Source organism: Cetorhinus maximus, chromosome 10 (genome assembly GCF_964194155.1).
Source record: "Cetorhinus maximus chromosome 10, sCetMax3.hap1.1, whole genome shotgun sequence".
NCBI lineage: Eukaryota > Metazoa > Chordata > Chondrichthyes > Lamniformes > Cetorhinidae > Cetorhinus > Cetorhinus maximus.
Window position 1 is genome coordinate 22,517,372 of NC_135888.1, and position 21,909 is coordinate 22,539,280.

The 21,909-nt window shown below is 44.5% G+C and overlaps 1 protein-coding gene across 1 annotated transcript in view; it reads right to left on the reverse strand.

The window, feature by feature from the left end:
• The window catches only part of nup214 (nucleoporin 214), a 127,513-nt gene that overhangs the window by 64,111 nt on the left and 41,493 nt on the right, over window positions 1-21,909 (reverse strand). The window contains exons 18-22 of the mRNA XM_078551278.1: window positions 16,279-16,382; window positions 14,176-14,355; window positions 12,649-12,734; window positions 6,198-6,281; window positions 5,154-5,396 (exon numbers count right to left, since the gene is read on the reverse strand). Coding sequence (XP_078407404.1) covers window positions 5,154-5,396; window positions 6,198-6,281; window positions 12,649-12,734; window positions 14,176-14,355; window positions 16,279-16,382 — 697 coding nt within the window. The remainder of the gene's footprint in view (window positions 1-5,153; window positions 5,397-6,197; window positions 6,282-12,648; window positions 12,735-14,175; window positions 14,356-16,278; window positions 16,383-21,909) is intronic.

Sequence of the window (21,909 nt, forward strand, 5' to 3'; positions counted from 1 at the left end):
GGGGGAAAAAACAGAAAATGCTGAAAACACTCAAACAGGTCAGGGATCATTTCTGGAGAGAGAAAAACAAAATTAATGCTTCAGGTCAACCTTTCATCAGAATAGGGATGTTAACCCAATCGCTGAAGCATGAAACTAGACACTCATAATTTCTTAGTTAATAGGTTTATTCACAGAATGCAACATTACATATGGCTGCTTCCAACCTACCACCAACCCCAGCGTCCCAGCAGTCTCTCTTTATAAGTGCTCTAAGTACTTAGTTAACCAATGCCTTTCACCTGTGTATCTGTGTATATAATTAAGATGCCATTAACAAGGGATAGTGCGGGAATATGCAACTGAGAAAGGTCAGCCGTGATCTTATTGGCAGGTTTTATGGGGCCTATTCCTGCTCCCGTTTCTTATGTTATGTTCATAACATTTATGAAATTACACTAAATCAAGTAACCCCCATCTGTACCACTCCTCGTGTAATCCTCCTCCCACTCCCACAGCCATGTTTTACTTGGTCAGATTTAGTGGCCATTTGGAGGTTAGTGAGATGACCTGGATTCTTGAGCCTGTTTGGAAGTGCGTGTTTTTATTGCCAGTTAAACTAGAATTGCAGAATTCCTGGAGAGTTAGCACTAGTTAATCGGGAAACCCTGTTTCAAAACAGAGGAACCAAAATATGAAAGCTGTAATTACCTCAAAACCTCAGGTGAATCAAGCAAGCCAACCCTAATGCTGCAAAGTCCCATAATAAATCCTTCCTCTTTTTAGGCTTACTGACATTATTTTGTTCTAACATCAAGTCAGAATTTGATGCCCCATTTGAATAAGAGCAGCTGATTAGCATAAATGCCAGTTTACCTCCAAGAACTGGTGTGTGGACTAAGAAGTTTAACGTCAATTTTCATGTTGCCACAGCTTTAAAAAAACACAGGCAGACACAACAGTGCATCTTTCCCAAACTTAGATGAGTGTCCCGCTACAGTGCTGTTTGGCACAGTCTAAAGGATAATACAGCAGAAGTGCTGTGCGTAACTGAGAAACAATCCATTTCACTGCAAATCCGTCTTTCAAGTGAGACATTAAAACCCGAGCCCCCATCTGCCCTCTGGGGTGGAAGTATTAGATCCCACAGCCGCTATTCCAAAGAAGAGTTTGGGGGAGGCTACGGCGTAGTGGTATTGTCGCTGGACTAGTAATCCAGAGACCCAGGGTAATGCTCTGGGGACCTGGGTTTGAATCCCGCCACGGCAGATGGTGGAATGTGAATTCAATGAATTAAAAGTCTAATGATGACCATGAAACCATTGTCAATTGTTCACTAATGCCCTTTAGGGAAGGAAATCAGACCTGATCTGGCTTACATGTGACTCCAGACCCATAGCAACGTGGTTGCCTAGCAAGCCACTCGGTTGTATTAAACCACTACAAAGTCACAAAAAAGGAATGAAACTAGATGGAGCACATGGCATTGACCTAGGCACCGGAAACAACAAAGGAAACTCAGCCCTGTCGACGCTGCAAAGTCCTCCTTACTAACATCTGGGGGCTAGTGCCAAAACTGGGAGAGCTGTCTCACAGACTAGTCAAGCAACAGCCTGACAGTCATCCTCACGGAATTATACCTTATAGATAATGTCCCAGACACTATCAACAGCCCCCACCAGCAGGACAGACCCAGTAGAGGTGGGGGCACAGTGGTATATAGTCGGGAGGGAGTTGCCCTGGGAGTCCTCAACATACAGCTCTGGACCCCATGAAGTCTCATGGCATCAGGTCAAACATGGGCAAAGAAACCTCCTGCTGATTACCATGTACCGCCCTCGCTCAGGTGATGAATCAGTGCTCCTCCATGTTGAACATCACTTGGAGGAAACACTGAGGGTGGAAAGGGCGCAGAATGTGCTTTAGGTGGGGGGCTTCAATGTCCATCACCAAGAGTGACTCGGTAGCACCACTACTGACCGAGCTGGCTGAGTCCTAAACGACATAGCTGCTAGACTGGGTCTGCGGCAGCTGGTGACGGAACCAACAAGAGGGAAAAGCATACTTGACCTCATCCTCACCAACCTGCCTGCCAGTCTATGACAGTTTCGGTAGGAGTGACTACCGCAGTCGTTGTGGACACGAAGTCTTGCTTTCACATTGAGGATACCCTCCATCATGTTGTGTGGCACTGCCACCATGTTAAATGGGATAGATTTCAAACAGATCTAGTAAATCAAGACTGGGCATCCATGAGGCACTGTGAACCATCAGCAGCAGCACAGTTGTACTCAAACACAATCTGTAACCTCATCACCCACGATATCCCCCACTCTACCATTACCAATAACCAGGGAATTGACCCTGGTTCAATGAAGGCAGGAGGGCATGCCAGGAGCAGCACCAGGCAAACCTAAAAATGAGATGTCAACCTGGTGAAGCTATAACACAGGAATACTTGCATGCCAAACAGCATAAGCAGCAAGTGATAGACAGAGCTAAGCAATCCCACTGCCAACGGATCAGATCCAAGCTCTGCAGTCCTGCAACATCCAGTCATGAATTGTGGTGGACAACTAAACAACTCACTGGAGGAGGAGGCTCCATAAACATCCCCATCCTCAATGATGGGGGGACACCAGAACATCAGTATAAAAGATAAGGCTGAAGTATTTGCTACAATCTTCAGCCAGGTGCCGAGTGGATGGTCCATCTCAGCCTCCTTCGGAAGTCCCCAGCAGCACAGATGTCAGTTTTCAGCCAGTTCAATTCACTCCAAGTGATGCCAAGAAACGGATGAAGGCACTGGATAGTGCAAAGGGTATAAACTGGCAATAGAACTGAAGGCTTGTGCTCCAGAACTTGCCCCGCTCCTACCAAGCTGTTCCAGTACAGCTACAACACTGGTATCTATCCGACTATGTGGAAAATTGCCCAGGTATGTACTGTACATAAAATGCAGAACAAATCCAACCTGGCAAATTACCACCACATCAGTCTACTCTCGGTCATCAGTAAAGTAATGGAAGGGATCATCAACAGTGCTATCAAGTGGCACTTGCTTAGCAATAACCTGCGCACTGGTGCACAGTTTGGGTTCCGCCAGGGCCACTCAGCTCCTGACCTCATTATAGCCTTGGTTCAAACATGCACAAAAGAGCTTAACTCTCAAGTTGAGGTGAGAGTGACTGCCTTTGGCATCAAGGTCGCATTTGACCGAGTGTGGCATCAAGGAGCCCGAGCAAAATTGGAGTCAATGGCAACCAGGGGGAAAACTCTCCGCTGGTTGAAGTCATGCCTAGCACAAAGGAAGATGGCTGTGGTTGTTGGAGGTCAGTCAGCTCAGCTCCAGGACATCACTGCAGGAGTTCCTCAGGGTAGCGTCCTCATCCCAACCATCTTCAGCTGCTTCATCAATGACCTTCTTTCTATCATAAGGTCAGATGTGGTGATGTTCGCTGATGCTTGCACAATGTTCAGCACCATTCGCGACACCTCAGATACTGAAGCAGTCCATGTCCAAATGCAGCAAGACCTGGACAATATCCAGGCTTGGGCTGACAAGTGGCAAGTACCATTCACACCGCACAAGTGTCAGACAATGACTATCTCCAACAAGGGATAATCTAACTATCGCCCCTTGACGTTCAAAGGCATTACCATCACTTAATCCCCCATTATCAACATCCAGGGGAGGAGTGGGGGGTTACCATTGACCAGAAACTGAGCTGGACTAGCCATATAAATACTGTGGCTGCAAGAGCAGGTCAGGGGCTAGGGATCCGGCGACAAGTAACCCACCTCCTGACTCCCCAGAGCCTGTTCACCATCTACAAGACACAAGTAAGGAGTGTGATGGAATACTCTCCACTTGCCTAGATGAGTGCAGCTCCCACAACACTCAAGAAGCTTGACACCATCCAGAACAAAGCAGGCCACTTGATTGGCATCACATCCACAAACATTTACTCCCTCCACCACCGATGCACAGTAGCAGCAGTGTGTACCATCTACAAGGTGCACTGCAGGAATTCACCAAGACTCCTTAGACAGCACCTTCCAAATCCACGTCCACTACCAGCTATAAGGACAAGGGCAGCAGATACATGGGAACACCACCACCTGAAAGTTCCCCTCCAAATCACTCACCATCCTGACTTGGAAATATATCACCGTTCCTTCACTGTCGCTGGGTCAAAATCCTTCCTAACAGCACTGTGGGTGCACCTACACTATATGGACTGCAGTGGTTCAAGAAGGCAGCTCACCATTACGTTCTCAAGGGCAATTAGGGATGGGCAATAAAAGCTGGCTCAGCCAGCGAAGCCCACATCCCATGAAAGAATAAAAAATAAAAATTCTCCCTGGGGTCCTGGCTCAACTAATATCACTAAAATTATCTTGTCATTATTGCATTGCTGTTTGTGGGAGCTTGCTGTGTGCAAATTGGCTGCTGCGTTTTCAATATTACAACAGCAACAGCACTTCAAAACTACTCAACTGGTTGTACACTATGTTAAAACATCCCAAGATGGTAAAAGGTGCTATCATAAATGTAAGCCTGTCACTTCTACAAAACGCAATAAGTGGCAGATGGGAAAGTAACTATTATAAGTAAGCCACAGTAAGGGAAGCCAAAGCCAGTAGTACTAACTAAACACATCTCATAGACACAATGTTCCAGGGACGCTCTTCCTTGGCCAATGATTGGCTGTGATTCGGTATACCCTCTATATCAGTACAATCCACCCACATTCAATATAACTTAAAGTGCCATTTTTACAAACATTATGAAAATTGCATTAGATTTTCAACTGGAACACAAATGATACTTCACATCTAAAAAGGTTAATATATAAAAACAGTACAAGACATCTCATCTCACAGGTGATGTAAAAGATCTCATGGTACTATCCTGAAGGGAAGGGGTCTTCTCTCAGGGCAATATTTATCCCTCAAGCAACAGCACAAACTGAATTATCTGGTCATTTATCTCATTGCTGTTTGTGGAACTTGCTGCGTTCATACTGACTGCCCCATTTTCCATATAGTGGTTACTTTACAACACTTGGCTGTGAAGCGCTTTGGGACATCCTGATGTAGTGGAAGGCTACAAGTTCTTTTTTTACTATGACAGTATCTTGGCCAGCAGAATTCTTACTTCACACTCTTACCTGTGCTGGGAGTGGGAGCTCCGGCAGGCTGAGGTTTGCCATAAGGTGTTGACTGCGCAGTGATCAGCGCTGGTGGAAACGAAGGTAGCCTCGTGACGGGAGCATGTTTGAACGAAGGTGCCGCTTCCTGTTCCTCAGCCTGAAGACCTTCATGATCCAGACGCAGTGAAGCAGAGATATGGCTCATGTCTTCCAACTCCCCGAAACATTTAGGTGATATAAATGCTGACCTGGACAGATTAGCTGCAGGGGAAGAGAATATGGCATGACACCGATGACCTCCCTGAGAATAGCAGGGTGTGTTTTCTTTAAGAGACAGGACAGGCTGAAATGAAAGTACAGGCCTCACTATTTAACAGTGTTACATGCTATGGGTTTAACAATGTGGGTAGTGCTATCACTGTCTAACAAGAATATTCCTTCTGCTTAGTGACTTGTTGCCCAGTTGCTTCCTTCTCCACTCTGACTGCAAGCTTTATTTTATTTATTGCACTGCAGTCAGTGTTTAACACGAACTCAAAACCCACACCACAAGTGGGAATTAGAAGAGCTTAAAGTAGACAAAGGGTAATTAAACATTACAAGACGTGAACTATTGAGAAAGCACAAATGCTTCTGCCCAAAATGAACAGAGCCTTCAAGTTGCTGTCATTGACATTAATCCAAATGGTTAAAAGTTGTCACTTTTTGGCCAACATAAGTTACTCTCCTATTGAAATATGGGAGTTGGGGGGTGGGGGGTGCAGCTGTAAATTGAGTTTCCCACTTATGGTGCTCAGCAGCAGCACAGAATTTGCTCTGAAGTTACAGCTCTAACGAAGGGTCATAGGGGCTCGAAACATCAACTCTGTTTCTCTCTCCACAGATGCTGCCAGGCCTGCTGAGTTTTTCCAGCATTTTCTGTGTTTGTTTCAGAATTTGCTGTAGCTCCACTGACCCATCAGATTCAACTGGGTCCTTTTCCACTCCCCTTACACAGTTACAATTAAAAATTGTAACCATGCACCAACCTTGGCCATTTCCCCTGATGGGCTTACTTGTTACCTGGTGCAGTGGATCTCACAGGCGGAGTCTGTCTTTTTGAAAGGAAGTTCCGTAGCTGGGATTGTTTCACTGGAGATAGTTTACCTTAAGGTCAGAAAGAAAAATGAGATGAGTGAAAAATGAGGTGAGTAAAAAATACACTTCACATAATCAAGTCAATCCAGCAATGTGTGGTACAGTGATAGTGGCACTGCATTAGTAATCCAGAGGCTGAAGATAATGGTCTGGGGACATGGGTTCAAATCCCACCACGGCAGCTAGTAGAATTTAAATTCAATTAATCAATCTGGAATATAAAGTCTCAGTAATGGTGACCATGACAACTATCATCAATTGTTCCAAAAACCCATCTGGTTCAAAGAGGTCATTGAAGGTTCCAGAGTACTTTGCATTTAATTAGCTTATTTTGAAGTGCAGTCATGGTTATGCAAGTAGACTGAGCAGCCATGTGCATGTGGCAAGATCCCACAAACAACAAAACTGATGTCCCTTTACCGAAGGAAATCTGCCGTCTTTACCCGTTCTGACTTACATGGGACTCCAGAGCCACAGTAAAATGATCCATTCAACTGCCCTCTGAAACGGACCAGCAAGCCACTCAGTTCAAGGGCATTTAGGGATGGACAGTGCCAGCGATGCCCACATCCCATGAAAGAATTGAAAAACACCTTCATAATTTTGACTACCATTCGATCTCCCTCTAACCTCTAAGGACAATTCCAGCCTCTCTAGCTTTTCCACATAACTAAATTCCTTCATCCTTGGTACTATTCTAGTAAATCTATTCTGCACCCTCTCCAAGCAATCTTGACATCCTTCCTAAAGTGTGGTGCACTTTAACAAATGTTAACAAAGCAGTGATGTATAAACACCAGGTATAGTTGCTCTTTGTTTGTGTGCTCTTATATCTCTATTTATAAAGCCAAGGGTTCCATATGCTTTTTTAACAGCTTGTCTTGTAACCTTCAAAGATTTATATCCATGAGTCCTGAGAAAGAGCAACTGGGAAAAACCTTCTGCTCAGAAGGAGGGTAGCGATTGGATGGCAGCACTTAAAGTGTAGGATGTTCTCCTTGGGTCCTGGCCAACATTCATCATCCCTCTATTTACAGTACTGTGATAAACATGTTGTGCAGTTCAGATCAAGGTTGCACCTAAAATATCTCATCTCACTCTCCACAGATGCTGAACTGGCCGCTGAGTGTTTCCAGCATTTCCTGTTCTTTGTTTTGTTGTTTATGGGATCTTGCCATATGCACATGGCTGCTCAGTCTGCTTGCATAACCATGACTGCACTTCAAAATAAACCAATTAAATGCAAAGTACTCTGGAACCTTTGCAAGAGAAAAGAAACATAGCATAACTACTTTCCCCAAACAGAAGGGAATCTTTGCTAAGTGGCGTGCAATCAACTTTAATTAAAGTTATATTTAAAAAACAAGGAGATATAAATGCAGAGCCAATCCTTTGGTCCCTGCCCAACATGCATCAAGCCCTGACTTCAAAGAACACCAAGCTCACAACTCTGCCTTGTATCTCTGAAACCTGAATGCCCATTCTCAACAGAAACCAAACTAGTTCCTTTTTAAAAAGGTCAACTAACCCAAATCAACTCTACCCTGGGAACCTGTTTCACTATCCCATGTTGGGAGGGGGGTGGGGGTGATTTTTGGTTTTTCTTCTCAGCTCTAACCTTGCTTGGAGTTTGTGAATTTTATCCTTGGTCATATGCACATGGTTCCAAGTTAAAATAACTTGCTGACTTAAAGTTAACAGCATTTTTCACCACTAGAGGGCTGTTTCGCACCGCCACTGAAGTGAGATTTACTCTCATGGCTCTCTCTAGAATTTCAGAACACTTATAGCACAGGTGGTGGCCATTCAGCCCATCAAGTCCTCGCTGGCTCTCTGCAAGAGCAATTTAGCTACTCCCATTCCCTCTGTTTTCCCACAACCTGGCAATTTTATTCCCTACAGGTGCTCATCCGAATTTCAAGGTCCTTTAAAGAAGTGAGATTATCCTTCAGAACCTATTCAGCAAATTGAATAGTTAACACCCAAGAGAAATGGATAAATACCTTGAGGGGAAAAAGTTTACAGGGCTGCAGGGGAAGGGCAGGGGAGTGAGAATAATTGGATGATTCTATCAAAGAACAGCATAGTCACGATGGGCCCAAAGGCCTCCTTCTATGCATTTTATGATCTTCTCCAGTGAAGAAAACGTTGTTACCCGAGCAACAATTGTTGTTAAGGATCACAGATGAATAATGTCCACTAGATGAAGTAGGAGGGCTCAACCATCACACATGAACTGTACCCAACCTTTAATGGCAGGAATTGAGAGGTGAAGCGGTGGTGAACACAGGTTCCCAGTTACACCTCAAACAGATCAATCCCATCCTTATTTTTATATCCTCACATACTGCAGGATTCTCATTATGTTACTGGAAAGGGAAGGCTACTTCCAGGTCAGCATCCTGGAATTACATTAGTAAATGAGCACAGACACAAATCTTTTCTCTCTAAATTAAATCTACAGTGGAGTATTATGTAGAGGTCTGGGAGCTGAATCACAAAGGGGAGGTGCGAGTGGAAGTCTTATCAGCACAATGGACCACAAAGACTGAGGCTGTCATCAGCCCCAAGATACCCAGACATGATCTCATCAGTTGGCACAGATACCAGGCATAATCTCACAGGCCACATTTCCTAATATCCCCAGTTATAGAGACCAGTCAGGTACCAAACAGATTGGAGCTATGGTCTATGCACCTAGATATTGTATCTGTCACTTACAGATGCTGGTAGAAGTTCATCACAGAGAGCACCATCAGAAACCCATGGCCTGCTGTGTCCACCCCTTATACAGCAAAGGAGGTAATTCAGCTCTTTGAAAGAGCAAGCTAACACACCCCACTCCCCCTGCACTCTCCCCACTATTCCAGCAAATTTTCCCCTTCAAATATTTATCCAATATATTTAATTAAATTAAATTTGCTTCCTCCACCCTTTCAGGCAGTGAGTTCCAGACCATATAACTTGCTTCCCTCTGGTTCTTTTGCCAATTACTGAAATTCCATGCCCTTCTAGTTATTGACCCTTTGGTCAGTGGAAAGTTTCTGTTTATTTACTCCAGTAAAACTCTTCATGATTTTGAACATCTCCATCAAACCTCCTATTAACCTCTCTCCAAGAGCAATACACGGTGCAGCATGCCTGCATATTTGTACATTTAGGCACATCACTACAGCAAGCCACAGGTTAATATACCCTTAACCCTGGATGAAAAGCACAGTTAGAGCCTGCTGTGCAATGTGCTTCTGCTGAAAGAATCAAAAACTCTAGATAAACCTGCTTCCTTCTTTCAGATGAGACATTAAGGTTGTGGATTTAAGTCCCACTCCATAACTAAAGCCCATAATCCAGGCTGACAGTCCAGCACTGTACTGAGGGAATGCTGCACTGTCAGAGGTGCGTGCTGTCTTTCAGGTGAGTCATTAAACTAAGGTCCCATCCGCTCTCCGAGGTGAAAAGTGAAAGATCCCATAGCCACTATTTCGAAGAAGGGCAGGGCGGTTACCCCCAGTGGCCTGGCCAATATATATCCCTCAATCAATATCACTCAAAAACAGGTATCTGCTTAGTACCATTGGTATGTGTGGGAGCTTGCTGTGTACAAGCTGGCTACTGTGGTTTCTACATTATAACAAAGAACAAAATTCAAATATATTTTGTTAGATGTAAAGCACTTTGGGGCATCCCAAGGTCATGAAAGGCACTATATAAATGCAAGTCTTTCTTTATACTGCATTCTGTGCACACACACGTGTCCTCGGCCCAACCGTCTTCAGCTACTTCATCAATGACCTTCCTTCCATCATAAGGTCAGAAGTGGGAATGCTCGCTGATGATTGTACAATGTTCAGTGTCATTCGCGACTCCTCAGATACTGAAGCAGTCCATGTCCAAATACAGCAAGACCTGGACAACATCCAGGCTTGGGCTGACGAGTGGCAATTAACATTTGCACCACTCAAGTGTCAAGCAATGACCATCTCCAACAAGAGAGAATCCAACCATCGCCCCTTGATGTTCAATGGCATTACCATCACTGAATCCCCACGATCAACATCCTGGGGGTTATGATCGACCAGAAACTGAACTGGCCTATCCATATAAATACTGTGGCTACGAGAGCAGGTCAGAGTCTAGGAGTCCTGCAAGGAGTAACTCACCTCATGACTCCCCAAAGCCTGTTCACAATCTACAAGCCACAAGTCAGAAGTGAGATGGAATAGTCTCCACTTGTTTGGGTGAGCACAACTCCCACAACACTCAAGAAGTTTGACACCATCCAGGACGCATGACTGGCACCCCATCCACAAACATTCACTCCCTCCACCACCGATGCACATTAGCAGCAGTGTGTACCATCTACAAGATGCACTGCAGGAATTCACCAAGGCTCCTTAGACAGCATCTTCCAAACCTACGACCATCTACCATCTAGAAGGACAAGGGCAACAGATAGATGGGAACACCACCACCTGGAAGTTCCCATCCAAGTCGCTCACCATCCTGACTTGGAAATATATCACCATTCCTTCACTGTCGCTGCGTCAAAATCCTGGAACTCCCTCCGCTAACAGAACTGTGGACGTACCTAAACCACAGGGACTGCAGCAGTTCAAGAAGGCAGCTCACAACCACCTTCTCAAGGACAACTAGGGATAGGCAATAAATGCTGGCTCAGCCAGCGAAGCCCACACCCTGTGAATGAGGGAAAAAAACATGGGTGAATAACAGACTAGTTCTCAATCTAGGAGCAGGAGGACTCTACAGCAAAGAGGTTTTAATGCTAGTTAACCTCATCCACAGAGCCAGCCACGGTCTTGATCTTCTTTAGCTCGGCATTTTCAGTCAGCCACCCACAGCCCTGCGAACTCATCACCTTCGTCCTTCCACCTCTGGCTCTTTTCAAAGGATATGGGGATTGGGTGGGAAAGTGGGTTCATGCAGAAATTCAGTCATGATCTTATTGAATGGTGGAGCAGACTCCAGGGGCCATGTGTGCTGCTCTTACATTCTTTGATGTGCCCGCTTCGAGTGGCTCCACCTTTGGCTGCATATCCTTCAGATATGCCTCCAAAACTTGGAACGTTCTCCCAAAAAATCCCTTGAAGCCTGGTTCAGTCCAATGTGGATTTCTGTCATAACTTCACTTGTTGCACCATCATCATCAAGATCTTCAGAGAGGCTTCACTGAGTCATTTTCCTACTGTTAGCATGATACTCTTGTTCAAGTTTGCTACAGTTCTTTCAGTAAAAGTGCATGGGAGGTACTGGGGACACTGTTTAAACTAATGGCAAAGTTCAAGTCCATAAACTCTGGGCTCTATTTTAAACAAACTTATGTGGCAAGCATTCCTCGGTAAACACCTCACCAACCACTATCATCTCACCAAACAGCTCCACACAAAACACAATCCACAGAAACATATCAGGAATGAGAACTTCTCTTGAAGAGGTCATGACTTTAAAGAAAGTTTTTGCATTACTACTGCACCTCGGTACATCCCAAAGCATTTCACAGCCAATGAAGCACTGTTGACTGGTAGTCACTGTTGTAATTCTGGAAACATGGCAGCCAATTTGTGCACAGCAAGATCCCACAAACAGCAATGTAAAAATGACCACATACTCTCTTTTAGTGATGTTGGTTGAGGCATTAATGTTGGCCAGGGCACAAAGGCCACCCTGACCTTCTTGAAATAGTGCCGTGTGATCTTTACCTTTCACTTGAGTCAGCAGACAGGGCCTCAGTTTAATGTCTCATCCGAAAGATGGCTCCTCCAACAGTGCAGCACACCCTCAGTACTGCACTGGACTGTCAGTCTAGAGTAAGGGCCTTAGTTTGAGTTGGATGTGAACCCCACCCCCACCTAACTCCAACAAGAGTGCTACCAACTGAGTCACATCCAATACCTAGTACGTGTCTGCACATTAGGGCAGGCTGAATGTATTTGCTTTCCCTGCTCCCTCATTCAATCCCCTCCTCTCCTGAAGGAGCTGTTCTTAGGGGCTCCATCAGGACATGTCACAATGAACAGCTAAACATGGCCCTATTATCTCCCAATGTCCAGACACGCACAGTTCCCAGCAGGACGTCTGGTTGAATTCCCACCATAGACCAGAGGGATTGGAGTATCTCAACTTCTGCAGCAGCTGCAATCAGCCAGCTAGCATGAGAATCCCGAGAATCACCTAAACTCTGTGTCTTAATGAGACACCAAGTCAAATCAGGCTTAGCCCAGACCCTCTAGTCCATAAAGGGAAATAGCCAGAGTACTTGTGATAACTCACACAGATCAACTTGTTTCTTTAAAAGTTCACCCCAAACAGTTGACCCTTTCCCCATGAACAAATCAGACACGATACAGCGATGGTTTACCTGGGGCGGGTGAAGTCACCTTCGGAGCTCCATCTAGGGTAGTTTTCACCAGAACATTGCGAAGCATCTCCAGCTCAGTGTCCCAGCTAAAGAAAAACCAAACCAGGGCATTAATTGAAGGTACGGTAAAACTGATTCATAAATGAGGCAGTGGGGCTAGTTTGGGATTGTTTCGGAGCCAGCACTGACACAATGGGCCCAAATGGTGTCCCTTCTATGCTTATAACCTTCTGGATAAAGGCTCCATCCTTGTGGTTGCCTTTGCAACATCTCAAGACTGCCAGGTAAGATTTGCCTTTTCTCCAAGGCTGAATTTGCAGGTTTGTTCAGCTTCCCTGCGACTGTGGGGAGTCTCAGGCGCTCAACATTTAATAAAGGTCAAATAGAGCACATTAATTCAAAATACAAGTGGCAACAAAGCAAGCTTCATCCGAAGGTCAAAATCTATCCAACTTAACGCCCGCGAGACCTAGGACTGTGCCAGGACACCAACACTTTCCTGAGTCAGCACCGTGCCTACAAATAACCTGAAATCCATCTCCTGCTCTGCTTCAATTTGTTTTATTACCTAAGGGCATGGAGGAATCTACACAAGACAAATGGCTAGCATTTACACAATTGTTGTAAGGGCTAATAAAAATGGCATTTTTAAAAACAGTAACTCTGATACAGAATAAGGTCAACATTTGGCGGACTACTCAACTAATACTGCAGTGCAAGTAAAAAGAATATGTTCCAGCTTTCAGTTCAAGGCGAGGAGCATTTCTCTTCATCCTACACGAGCTACATGCTTCATCTGGCCAGGAAGTTTCAGAATATTTTAGATGGGGCAGTAGCACAGGCCACTCACTGGTGGAAATGCAAAAGCTAAGGTGGCAAAGGGAAACAACTCCCTGACAGAACACCTCACCATTTACCATGACCCACCACATAAGTGTGTAACACACTCACTATAATACAAATTCCAGAGAAACTCACCAGGGCCTATGAGGATAGGTGGCCAAGATTTTAAAAGAGCTTGTATTTGTAAAGCATCATTCACAACTCAGGATGTTTCAAATTCTTTACAGTCAATTCTGAACTTTTGAAGTGTAGCTACATGTAAGAAATGTGGCAGTCCAATTGCACACAGCAAGCTCCGACAAACAGCGTTATTATAATGGCCATGTAATGTTTTAGTAATGTTGGTTGACAGATAAATGTTAGCAGGGGGAGTGGGTGGGGAAAACTCCCCTGCTCTACTTTGAAACAGTGACATGGGATCTTATGTCCACCTGACAGAGCATCAGGACTGCAGTTTAACAGCTCACCCAACAGGCAGCACCTCCAATAGTCAGCACTCCTTCAGTATTGGTACTGGAAGTGTCAGTTTAGATTTCATGCTCAGGTCTCTGGAGTGAGACTTCAGTCCACAATCTTCTCACTCAGAGCAAAGTGTGCTAACCTTCTGAACCCCAGCTGACATTTAACGAAGCACCAAGAATCTTATGCACTAATGTTCTTAATGGGGACATGTTTAAAACCTACCACTGATCACTTTGCAGGCATTTGTCATTGGGCATGCACCACTTGGAGGTCTGATTATAAATGCGGAGATTCTGCAGGCTGTTTATCAGTTCATCAATCCTCTTATCCTGCTGGGTAATGATCTCATGATGACTTGACAAAGCGTTAAACAACACTTCCCTCTCTGGCAGAAGTAAGTGTCTGGAATGAAATAGTGGAAGCTTTAAAATTAAAACAAAGCAAAGGTGAAACACTCAGCTCCTCCTCGCATGACAGATATGTGAAAACTAACATCACCAAACACACGCTTGTGCAGCAAACCTTGACTGGGCCACAAGTGCAGTACTGTTCCTCATTCTAAAAGGATATAAATGTACCAGCAAAAGTGCAAAAAAAGATTTACACGGGCATCACTGGAACTGAGAGATTATAGTAAGGGCTGAACAGGCTGGGGCTACGTCTTCTAGAAAAGGCTGATGGTGACCTGATGAGGTCTTAAAGATTATGAAAGAGTTTGATAGGGTAGATCTAGAGATGATTTTTCCACCTGCTGGGGAGACCAGGACAAGGGGCCATAAATATAAGATAGCTACTAATAAATTGAATAGGGAATTCAAAAAGCAAAACTCCAAGGGATCTGCAAGGTTAGATTTCCATGCGTTTGCCAACAGATTTCTACATTTGATAACTTTAGGATAATCTGCTGCTGTACACTGAGAAACATTTTCCACAATGACAGCACTCTATCCTTTGGGCAGCACAAACTTGTCTGAAAATAGATCTTGACTCATTGGCAATCATTGCAGTCCCAAATAGGTGTCAATATTTATAAAGATGCTGGGGGCGCGGGTTACATCTGATGGTATCAATACTTGCAGGGATGGGCATGCACACGGGGTTGATGCCTAGTCGATTTCGACATGCCGTCTCTTCTACCTGCCAATGCCCCGCAACACTGCAGTGCTCATGGTACGTTAATGATATTATTAAGACACAGAGGTGAAGGGCATTGTTTAGTTAAAATGCCTAGGGCATTTATAAAGAAAGACTGCTGCGACACAGTGGGTAATGGGTAGGAAGCAAACATATGTAATCCTTCATTTTGTAAATAAACCTATTATCAAGAAACTTATTAGCATCTAGTTTTTTTATTATTCATTCACAGGATGTGGGCATCACTAGCTAGCCCATCATTTATTACCCATCCCTAATTGCCCTTCAGAAGTTGGTAGTGAGCTGCCTTCTTGAACTTGGCTTGGGGTGAAATGAATATGCAGGACTAGTAAAAGCTGTTCCGTGATTGGTTAAAAAGAGGATGCTCATTTATTGGTCTAGATCCACCATTGAGGGAGGCGTTATTTCCAACCCATTAGCCCTAGGATGCTCAAAATGCTGAAATCAATAGGAAAATGCAGGCACTAGTCCACAGACAGGGCGTTAGGTAACAGGAACTCAGGGAATAATCTCTGGGTTGCACCTGAATTAAAGATTACTTGTCTCTATATTGTGCTTTCCATGACCTCCAGAGATCCCAAAGTGCTTTACAACTAGTAAAGTACTTTTGAAACGTAGTCACTGCTGTAATATGGGGAAATGTGGCAGCTAATTTGCACACAGCAAGCTCCCACAAACAGCAATGAGATAAATGACCAGATAAATGTTTCTTTTTTAAAATGATGTTTGTTGAGGGGTGCAAGCTTCCCTGTTCTTCTTTGTAATGGAAATCGTGGGAATATTTATTGTCCACCGGATCTCGGCCTAACATCTCATCAGAAAGACTACACTTCCCGCAATGCAGTACTCCCTCAGCTTGGATTTCTGTGCTCGAGACTCTGGACTGCAGACTTAAGTCCACAACTTGCAAGACCAGCATGTTGCTCACTGAACCGTTGAATTTATTCAAGGTAAAGTTGGACAGATTTTTGATAGACAAGGGAGTCATGGGATATGGGCGGCAGACAGGAAAGTGGAGTTGAGACCACAACCTGATCAGCCATGGTCTTATTGATTGGTGGAGCAGGCTCACAGGGTTGAATGGTCTACGCCTGCTCCTAAATTCCTATGATTGGCAGCATATTCTAAAGCCGGGGTACATTTCCAAGCTCAGCATTGAGAGCTGCTCACTTGTGTTTCTTGTTCTTTTCCTGGTGTTGCTCCCATTCCATATCCAGCACATCATTTACATCCTGCACTGCAAACTTCACATACTGATGCAGATGGCGAATTTCCTGCAAAGCAAAAAAGATTCCTCTATGAAAAAATGTACAATAGTAAACTTAAAAGAGCTGGCAACTGCACAACTTTGATAAATTACTGGGCTCTCTCCATAGTTTAGGAAGAATGCCAAGGCCCTGAGAGGCTACAGATATGCTTTATCAGGATGAAACCAGGTGTCAGTTCAATTATGTGGATAGATTGGAGAAGTCGGGACTGTTCTCCTTGAAGCAAAGAAGTTTAAGGGGAGATTTAATAGAGTTATTCAAATTTATGAGGAGCTTCAATAGAGCAAGTTTGGAGAAGCTATTTTCTCTGGTAAGTTGGACAGCAATCAGAGGTCACAGAGTTAAAATAATTGACAAAAGAAATAAAGGGGAAACGTCTTCACAAAAACTTAAGATCTGGAAAGCGCTGCATGAAAGAGCAGTGGAATCAAACTCCACAGGCACTTGTAAAAGGCAAATGAATAATACTTGAGTCGTGAGGATAAAGCTAGGCGAGTGACTAAATTGCATGGCATTTCAAAGAGCTGGCACAGGCATGATAGGCCAAGTGGCCTCCTCCTGTGTTGTACGATTCTATATGACAAAGCTTGTAGGCTAATAAGGCCCTTAGAAAAGCAAACAAAACACTCGGGCTCGTTTCTAGAGAGATAGAATTGAAAAGCAGAGAAGTTATGCTAAACTTATATCCAACCTTTGTTGGACCACACAAAGAGCACTGTGCACAGTTCTGATCACCACATTATGAAAAGGATATGGAGGCACTGGCAAAGGTGCAAAAAGGGGCTTGCAAGGATGATACGAGAGCTCAGGTTATACCTATCAGAAAAGACTGAACAGGCTGGTGCTCTTTTCTCTAGAAGAGATGAAAACTACAGGCCATAAATATAAGATAGGCACTAATAAATACAACAGAGAATTCAGGAGAAACTTCTTTACCCAGAGAGAATGAGGAACTCACAACAAGGAGTGCTTGAGATAACTAGCGTAGATGCATTTAAGGGGAAGCTAGTTAAGTACATGAGGGAGAAAGGAATAGGATATGCTAACACAGTTAAATAAAAAAGGTTGGGAGGAGGTTTGTAAGGAACATGCATCAATTGGGTTGTATGGCCTGTTCCTATGCTGCATATTCTATGCACTGTTTACTCAGTGTGTCCAGGCCCTCATATAACTCTCCAGGAACAATTTTAGTTCTCTACCTTGCTCTCGCGATGGTCTCTGTCCTTGTCCTAGTGCAGCGTTCCAGTGAAGCTCAACACAAGCTCAAGGAACAGCATTTCATCTTTCGATAAGACACTTGCTGTCTTCCAGACTCAACACTGAGTTCAACAATTTCAGACCGTAAACTCGGCTCAATTTTGTTTCCTTGTCCTGATCTTCATCTTGTTTTTCTGCTGTTTTCCTTTCAGAAGGCAGCTGTTCATTATTCCACCATTCACATCTCCTCTGAACATATTGTTTTTTTACTAGTCCCAATAACACTCCCTTTGGCCCTGAGTTACTAACTCTTTGGTCAAATAATGTCTCCCGCCCTCCACCCCATCACAGACCTTCCCATTTGTTCCTTCTCCACTCTCTCCCGTTTCACCTGCTTAAAACCCATGACATCTCTAATTTTTCCCAGTTCTGATGAAAGGTCATCAACCTGAAGCGTTAAAGCTGTTTCTCTCTCTCTCTCTCTCCGCAGATGTTGTCGATCCTACAGAGTACTTCCAGAATTTTCTGTTCTTATTTTGGGAGGGTGGAATGAGAATGATGAGTGCTCCAGTCTGCACAGAGTTTGGGGCAGGGGCTCCTGTCCAATGCCAACACTGGTTACAAGCGCCAATAATTCATCTATCATCATTTCACCCTCACAGGGAAAAATCTCAAACACCTTGGCTATAGTCGTTAACAGGATAAAAACATTGCTTGGGTACAGTAGTGTATAGGTTACATTGCTGGGTTAACAATTCAGAGAACACAAGCTCACACCCACCAAGGCAGTTTAAGAATCTGAATTCAATTGGATTTCCTTTCAAGGAGGACTCCAGCTGTCCTTGCCAGATCTGACCGAGATAGGACTCCAGCCCCCACACACCTAGGTGGTGTTTAACAGCTTTAACAAACCACTCAACTGTATCAAAAACTGCTGCAGCAGCTCAAGAAGGTGGGCATCATTGTCACTTTCTTAAGGAAACTGGAGACAGGCACTGAACACATTCCAAGAATTAATGATTTTAAATCTGCGGAGGAGTAGGTTTCTGGGTCTATAATATCAGTCACCTCAAACTCTTTGGTCTGAACTTCCTTTGCATCTTTAAAGTTATGCTGAATGGACACCCTGGCAAGGATAAAAACAAAAAACTGCGGATGCTGGAAATCCAAAACAAAAACAGAAACAGAAATACCTGGAAAAACTCAGCAGGTCTGGCAGCATCAGCGGAGAAGAGTACAGTTGACGTTTTGAGTCCTCATGATCCTTCAACAGAACTAAGTAAAGTTAGGAAAGGGGTGAAATATAAGCTGGTTTAAGGGAAGGGGGTTTGTTGGGTCAAGCAGCCAGTGATAGGTGGAGATAACCAAAAGTTGTCACAGACAAAAGGACAAAGAGGTGTTGAAGGTGGTGATATTATCTAAAGGAATGTGCTAATTAAGAGTATAAGACAGGACAGATAAGGTACAGATAAGGTACAGATAGCTCTAGTGGGGGTGGGGGAATACTAAAGGGCAGAAATAAACAATGGTGGAAATACATTTAAAAATAATTGAAATAGGTGGGAAAAGAAAAAATCTATATAAATTATTGGAAAAAACAAAAAGGAGGGGGAAGAAACGGGAAGGGGGTGGGGATGGAGGAGAGAGTTCAAGATCTAAAATTGTTGAACTCAATATTCAGTCCGGAAGGCTGTAAAGTGCCTAGTCGGAAGATGAGGTGCTGTTCCTCCAGTTTGTGTTGAGCTTCACTGGAACAATGCAGCAAGCCAAGGACAGACATGTGGGCAAGAGAGCAGGGTGGAGTGTTGAAATGGCAAGCGACAGGGAGGTCTGGATCATGCTTGCGGACAGACCGAAGGTGTTCTGCAAAGCGGTCACCCAGTCTGCATTTGGTCTCTCCAAGGTAGAGGAAACTACATTGGGAGCAACGAATGCAGTGGACTAAGATGAGGGAAATGCAAGTGAAATGCTGCTTCACTTGAAAGGAGTGTTTGGGCCCTTGGACGGTGAGGAGAGAGGAAGAAGGGGCAGGTGTTGCATCTTCCCTAGTTGACAGGGCCCTCAACCGTGTCCAGCCCATCTCCCGCGCATCCGCCCTCATGCCTTCTCCTCCCTCCCAGAAACATGATGGGGTCCCCCTTGTCCTCAATTATCACCCCACCAGCCTACGCATTCAAAGAATCATCCTCCATTTCCGCCAACTCCAGCATGATGCCACCACCAAACACATCTTCCCTTCACCCCCCGGCAGCATTCCGTAGGGATCGTTCCCTCCGTGACACCCTGGTCCACTCCTCCATCACCCCCTACTCCTCCTCCCACTGCACCTCCCCATGCAAACGCAGAAGATGCAACACCTGCCCCTTCACTTCCTCTCTCCTCACCATCCAAGGGCCCAAACACTCCTTGCAAGTGAAGCAGCATTTCACTTGCATTTCCCTCAACTTAGTCTACTGCATTCGTTGCTCCCAATGTGGTTTCCTCTACATTGGAGACACCAAACGCAGACTGGTGACAGCTTTGCAGAACACCTTCGGTCTGTCCGCAAGCATGACCCAGACCTCCCTGTCGCTTGCCATTTCAACACTCCACCCTGCTCTCTTGCCCACATGTCTGTCCTTGGCTTGCTGCATTGTTCCAGTGAAGCTCAACGCAAACTGGAGGAACAGCACCTCATCTTCTGACTAGGCACTTTACAGCCTTCCGGACTGAATATTGAGTACAACAATTTTAGATCTTGAACTCTCTCCTCCATCCCCACCCCCTTCCCATTTCTTCCCCCTCCTTTTTGTTTTTTCCAATAATTTATATAGATTTTTTCTTTTCCCACCTATTTCAATTATTTTTAAATGTATTTCCACCATTGTTTATTTCTACCTTTTAGTATTCCCCCACTCCCACTAGAGCTATCTGTACCTTATCTGTCCCGACTTATACTCTTAATTAGCACATTCCTTTAGATAATATCACCACCTTCAACACTTCTTTGTCCTTTTGTCTGTGACAGCTTCTGGTTATCACCTATCACTGGCTGCTTGTCCCAACTTGTCCCAACACCCCCCCCACCTTAAACCAGCTTATATTTCACTCCTTTCCTAATTTTACTTAGTTCTGTTGAAGGGTCATGAGGACTCGAAACGTCAACTGTACTCTTCTCCACCGATGCTGCCAGACCTGCTGAGTTTTTCCAGGTATTTCTGTTCCTGTTTTTGTTACCCTGGCAAGGAGGCAGGCTCATCGTTTGGCAAAGTCAATAAGAGAAGCCCAGCTGCCCTAATCACCTGGGAACTGAGTTCTAGGCATTGTAACGCAAAAAAAGGGCATTTTTTTGTTTAAATGAAACTTGATGGTTCATCCACAAGTCAAAGGTTTTTTTAAAAAATTACATTTCAGCTGTGTTACTATGATGAGACAAAGACTAAGTCATGGTGCGCATTGTTGCGGTGACAGAAGCTGCAATGGGCCATGGCAATGGTGGAGAGGAGACTCTGTCACAGCGTATCAAGGGGCCAGGGCCTGATGAACAGGAGATGATGCCTCCCAATGTCTCAAGTCAGATGCTGACTCCAGATCTGGGTATAAGGAGCCACTGAATGTGTGGGCATTTCTGAGCAGCAACCGCTACAGTCTGCAGACTGTCAGCAGGTTCTCTTAGTCGTGAATCAAACTATACTGCACGTTTTAAACCGATTAATACATATATCTAAAATACATTCCTCATCTGGGCTCATGCCTCAATTCTAATTATTTTAAGCACTCCTTTACCGAGCGAGTGATTCAGCGCTTTCACTGCTGCCAGCTCAAAACACACCAAATCAATGATGTGTTCACAATCAAAAAGTGCAAAGCTCTACAAGATAACACTTCCTAAAGATGCAGGGAGGCAGCAACTCGTCATTTACAAGGCTCCATGATCATCCCAACAAAATATAAACTAAACCTGAGCATCAAGCCACATAGAACTATTTAGGTTGTGTAGGACAGAAACAGCCCATTCGGCCCAACCGCTCTACACCAGTTTTTATGCTCCACATGAGCCTCCTCCCCCGCTTACTGCAAGTCATCCTATCAGCATAACTGGTCCTGCTGCTGGGAATTGAAGCCAGAGCCTCGGGGAGAATTCTGTGGCTTTACTTCAAAAGAGTCTTCAATTACAGCAAGGATGTTGCTGATGTTATGCAGATGGGCAAACAATTCATTAGCCTGTACTCTGGCTCTTGAATCTTTGAAAGTCCAGGTTGGATATCCTAACCAAAACAAACAAATCTCTGAATAAGTCTATTCCAGAAAGAGAAACGTTATGACCCAGAATTTGGCCATTTGGCCCTTCATGCCT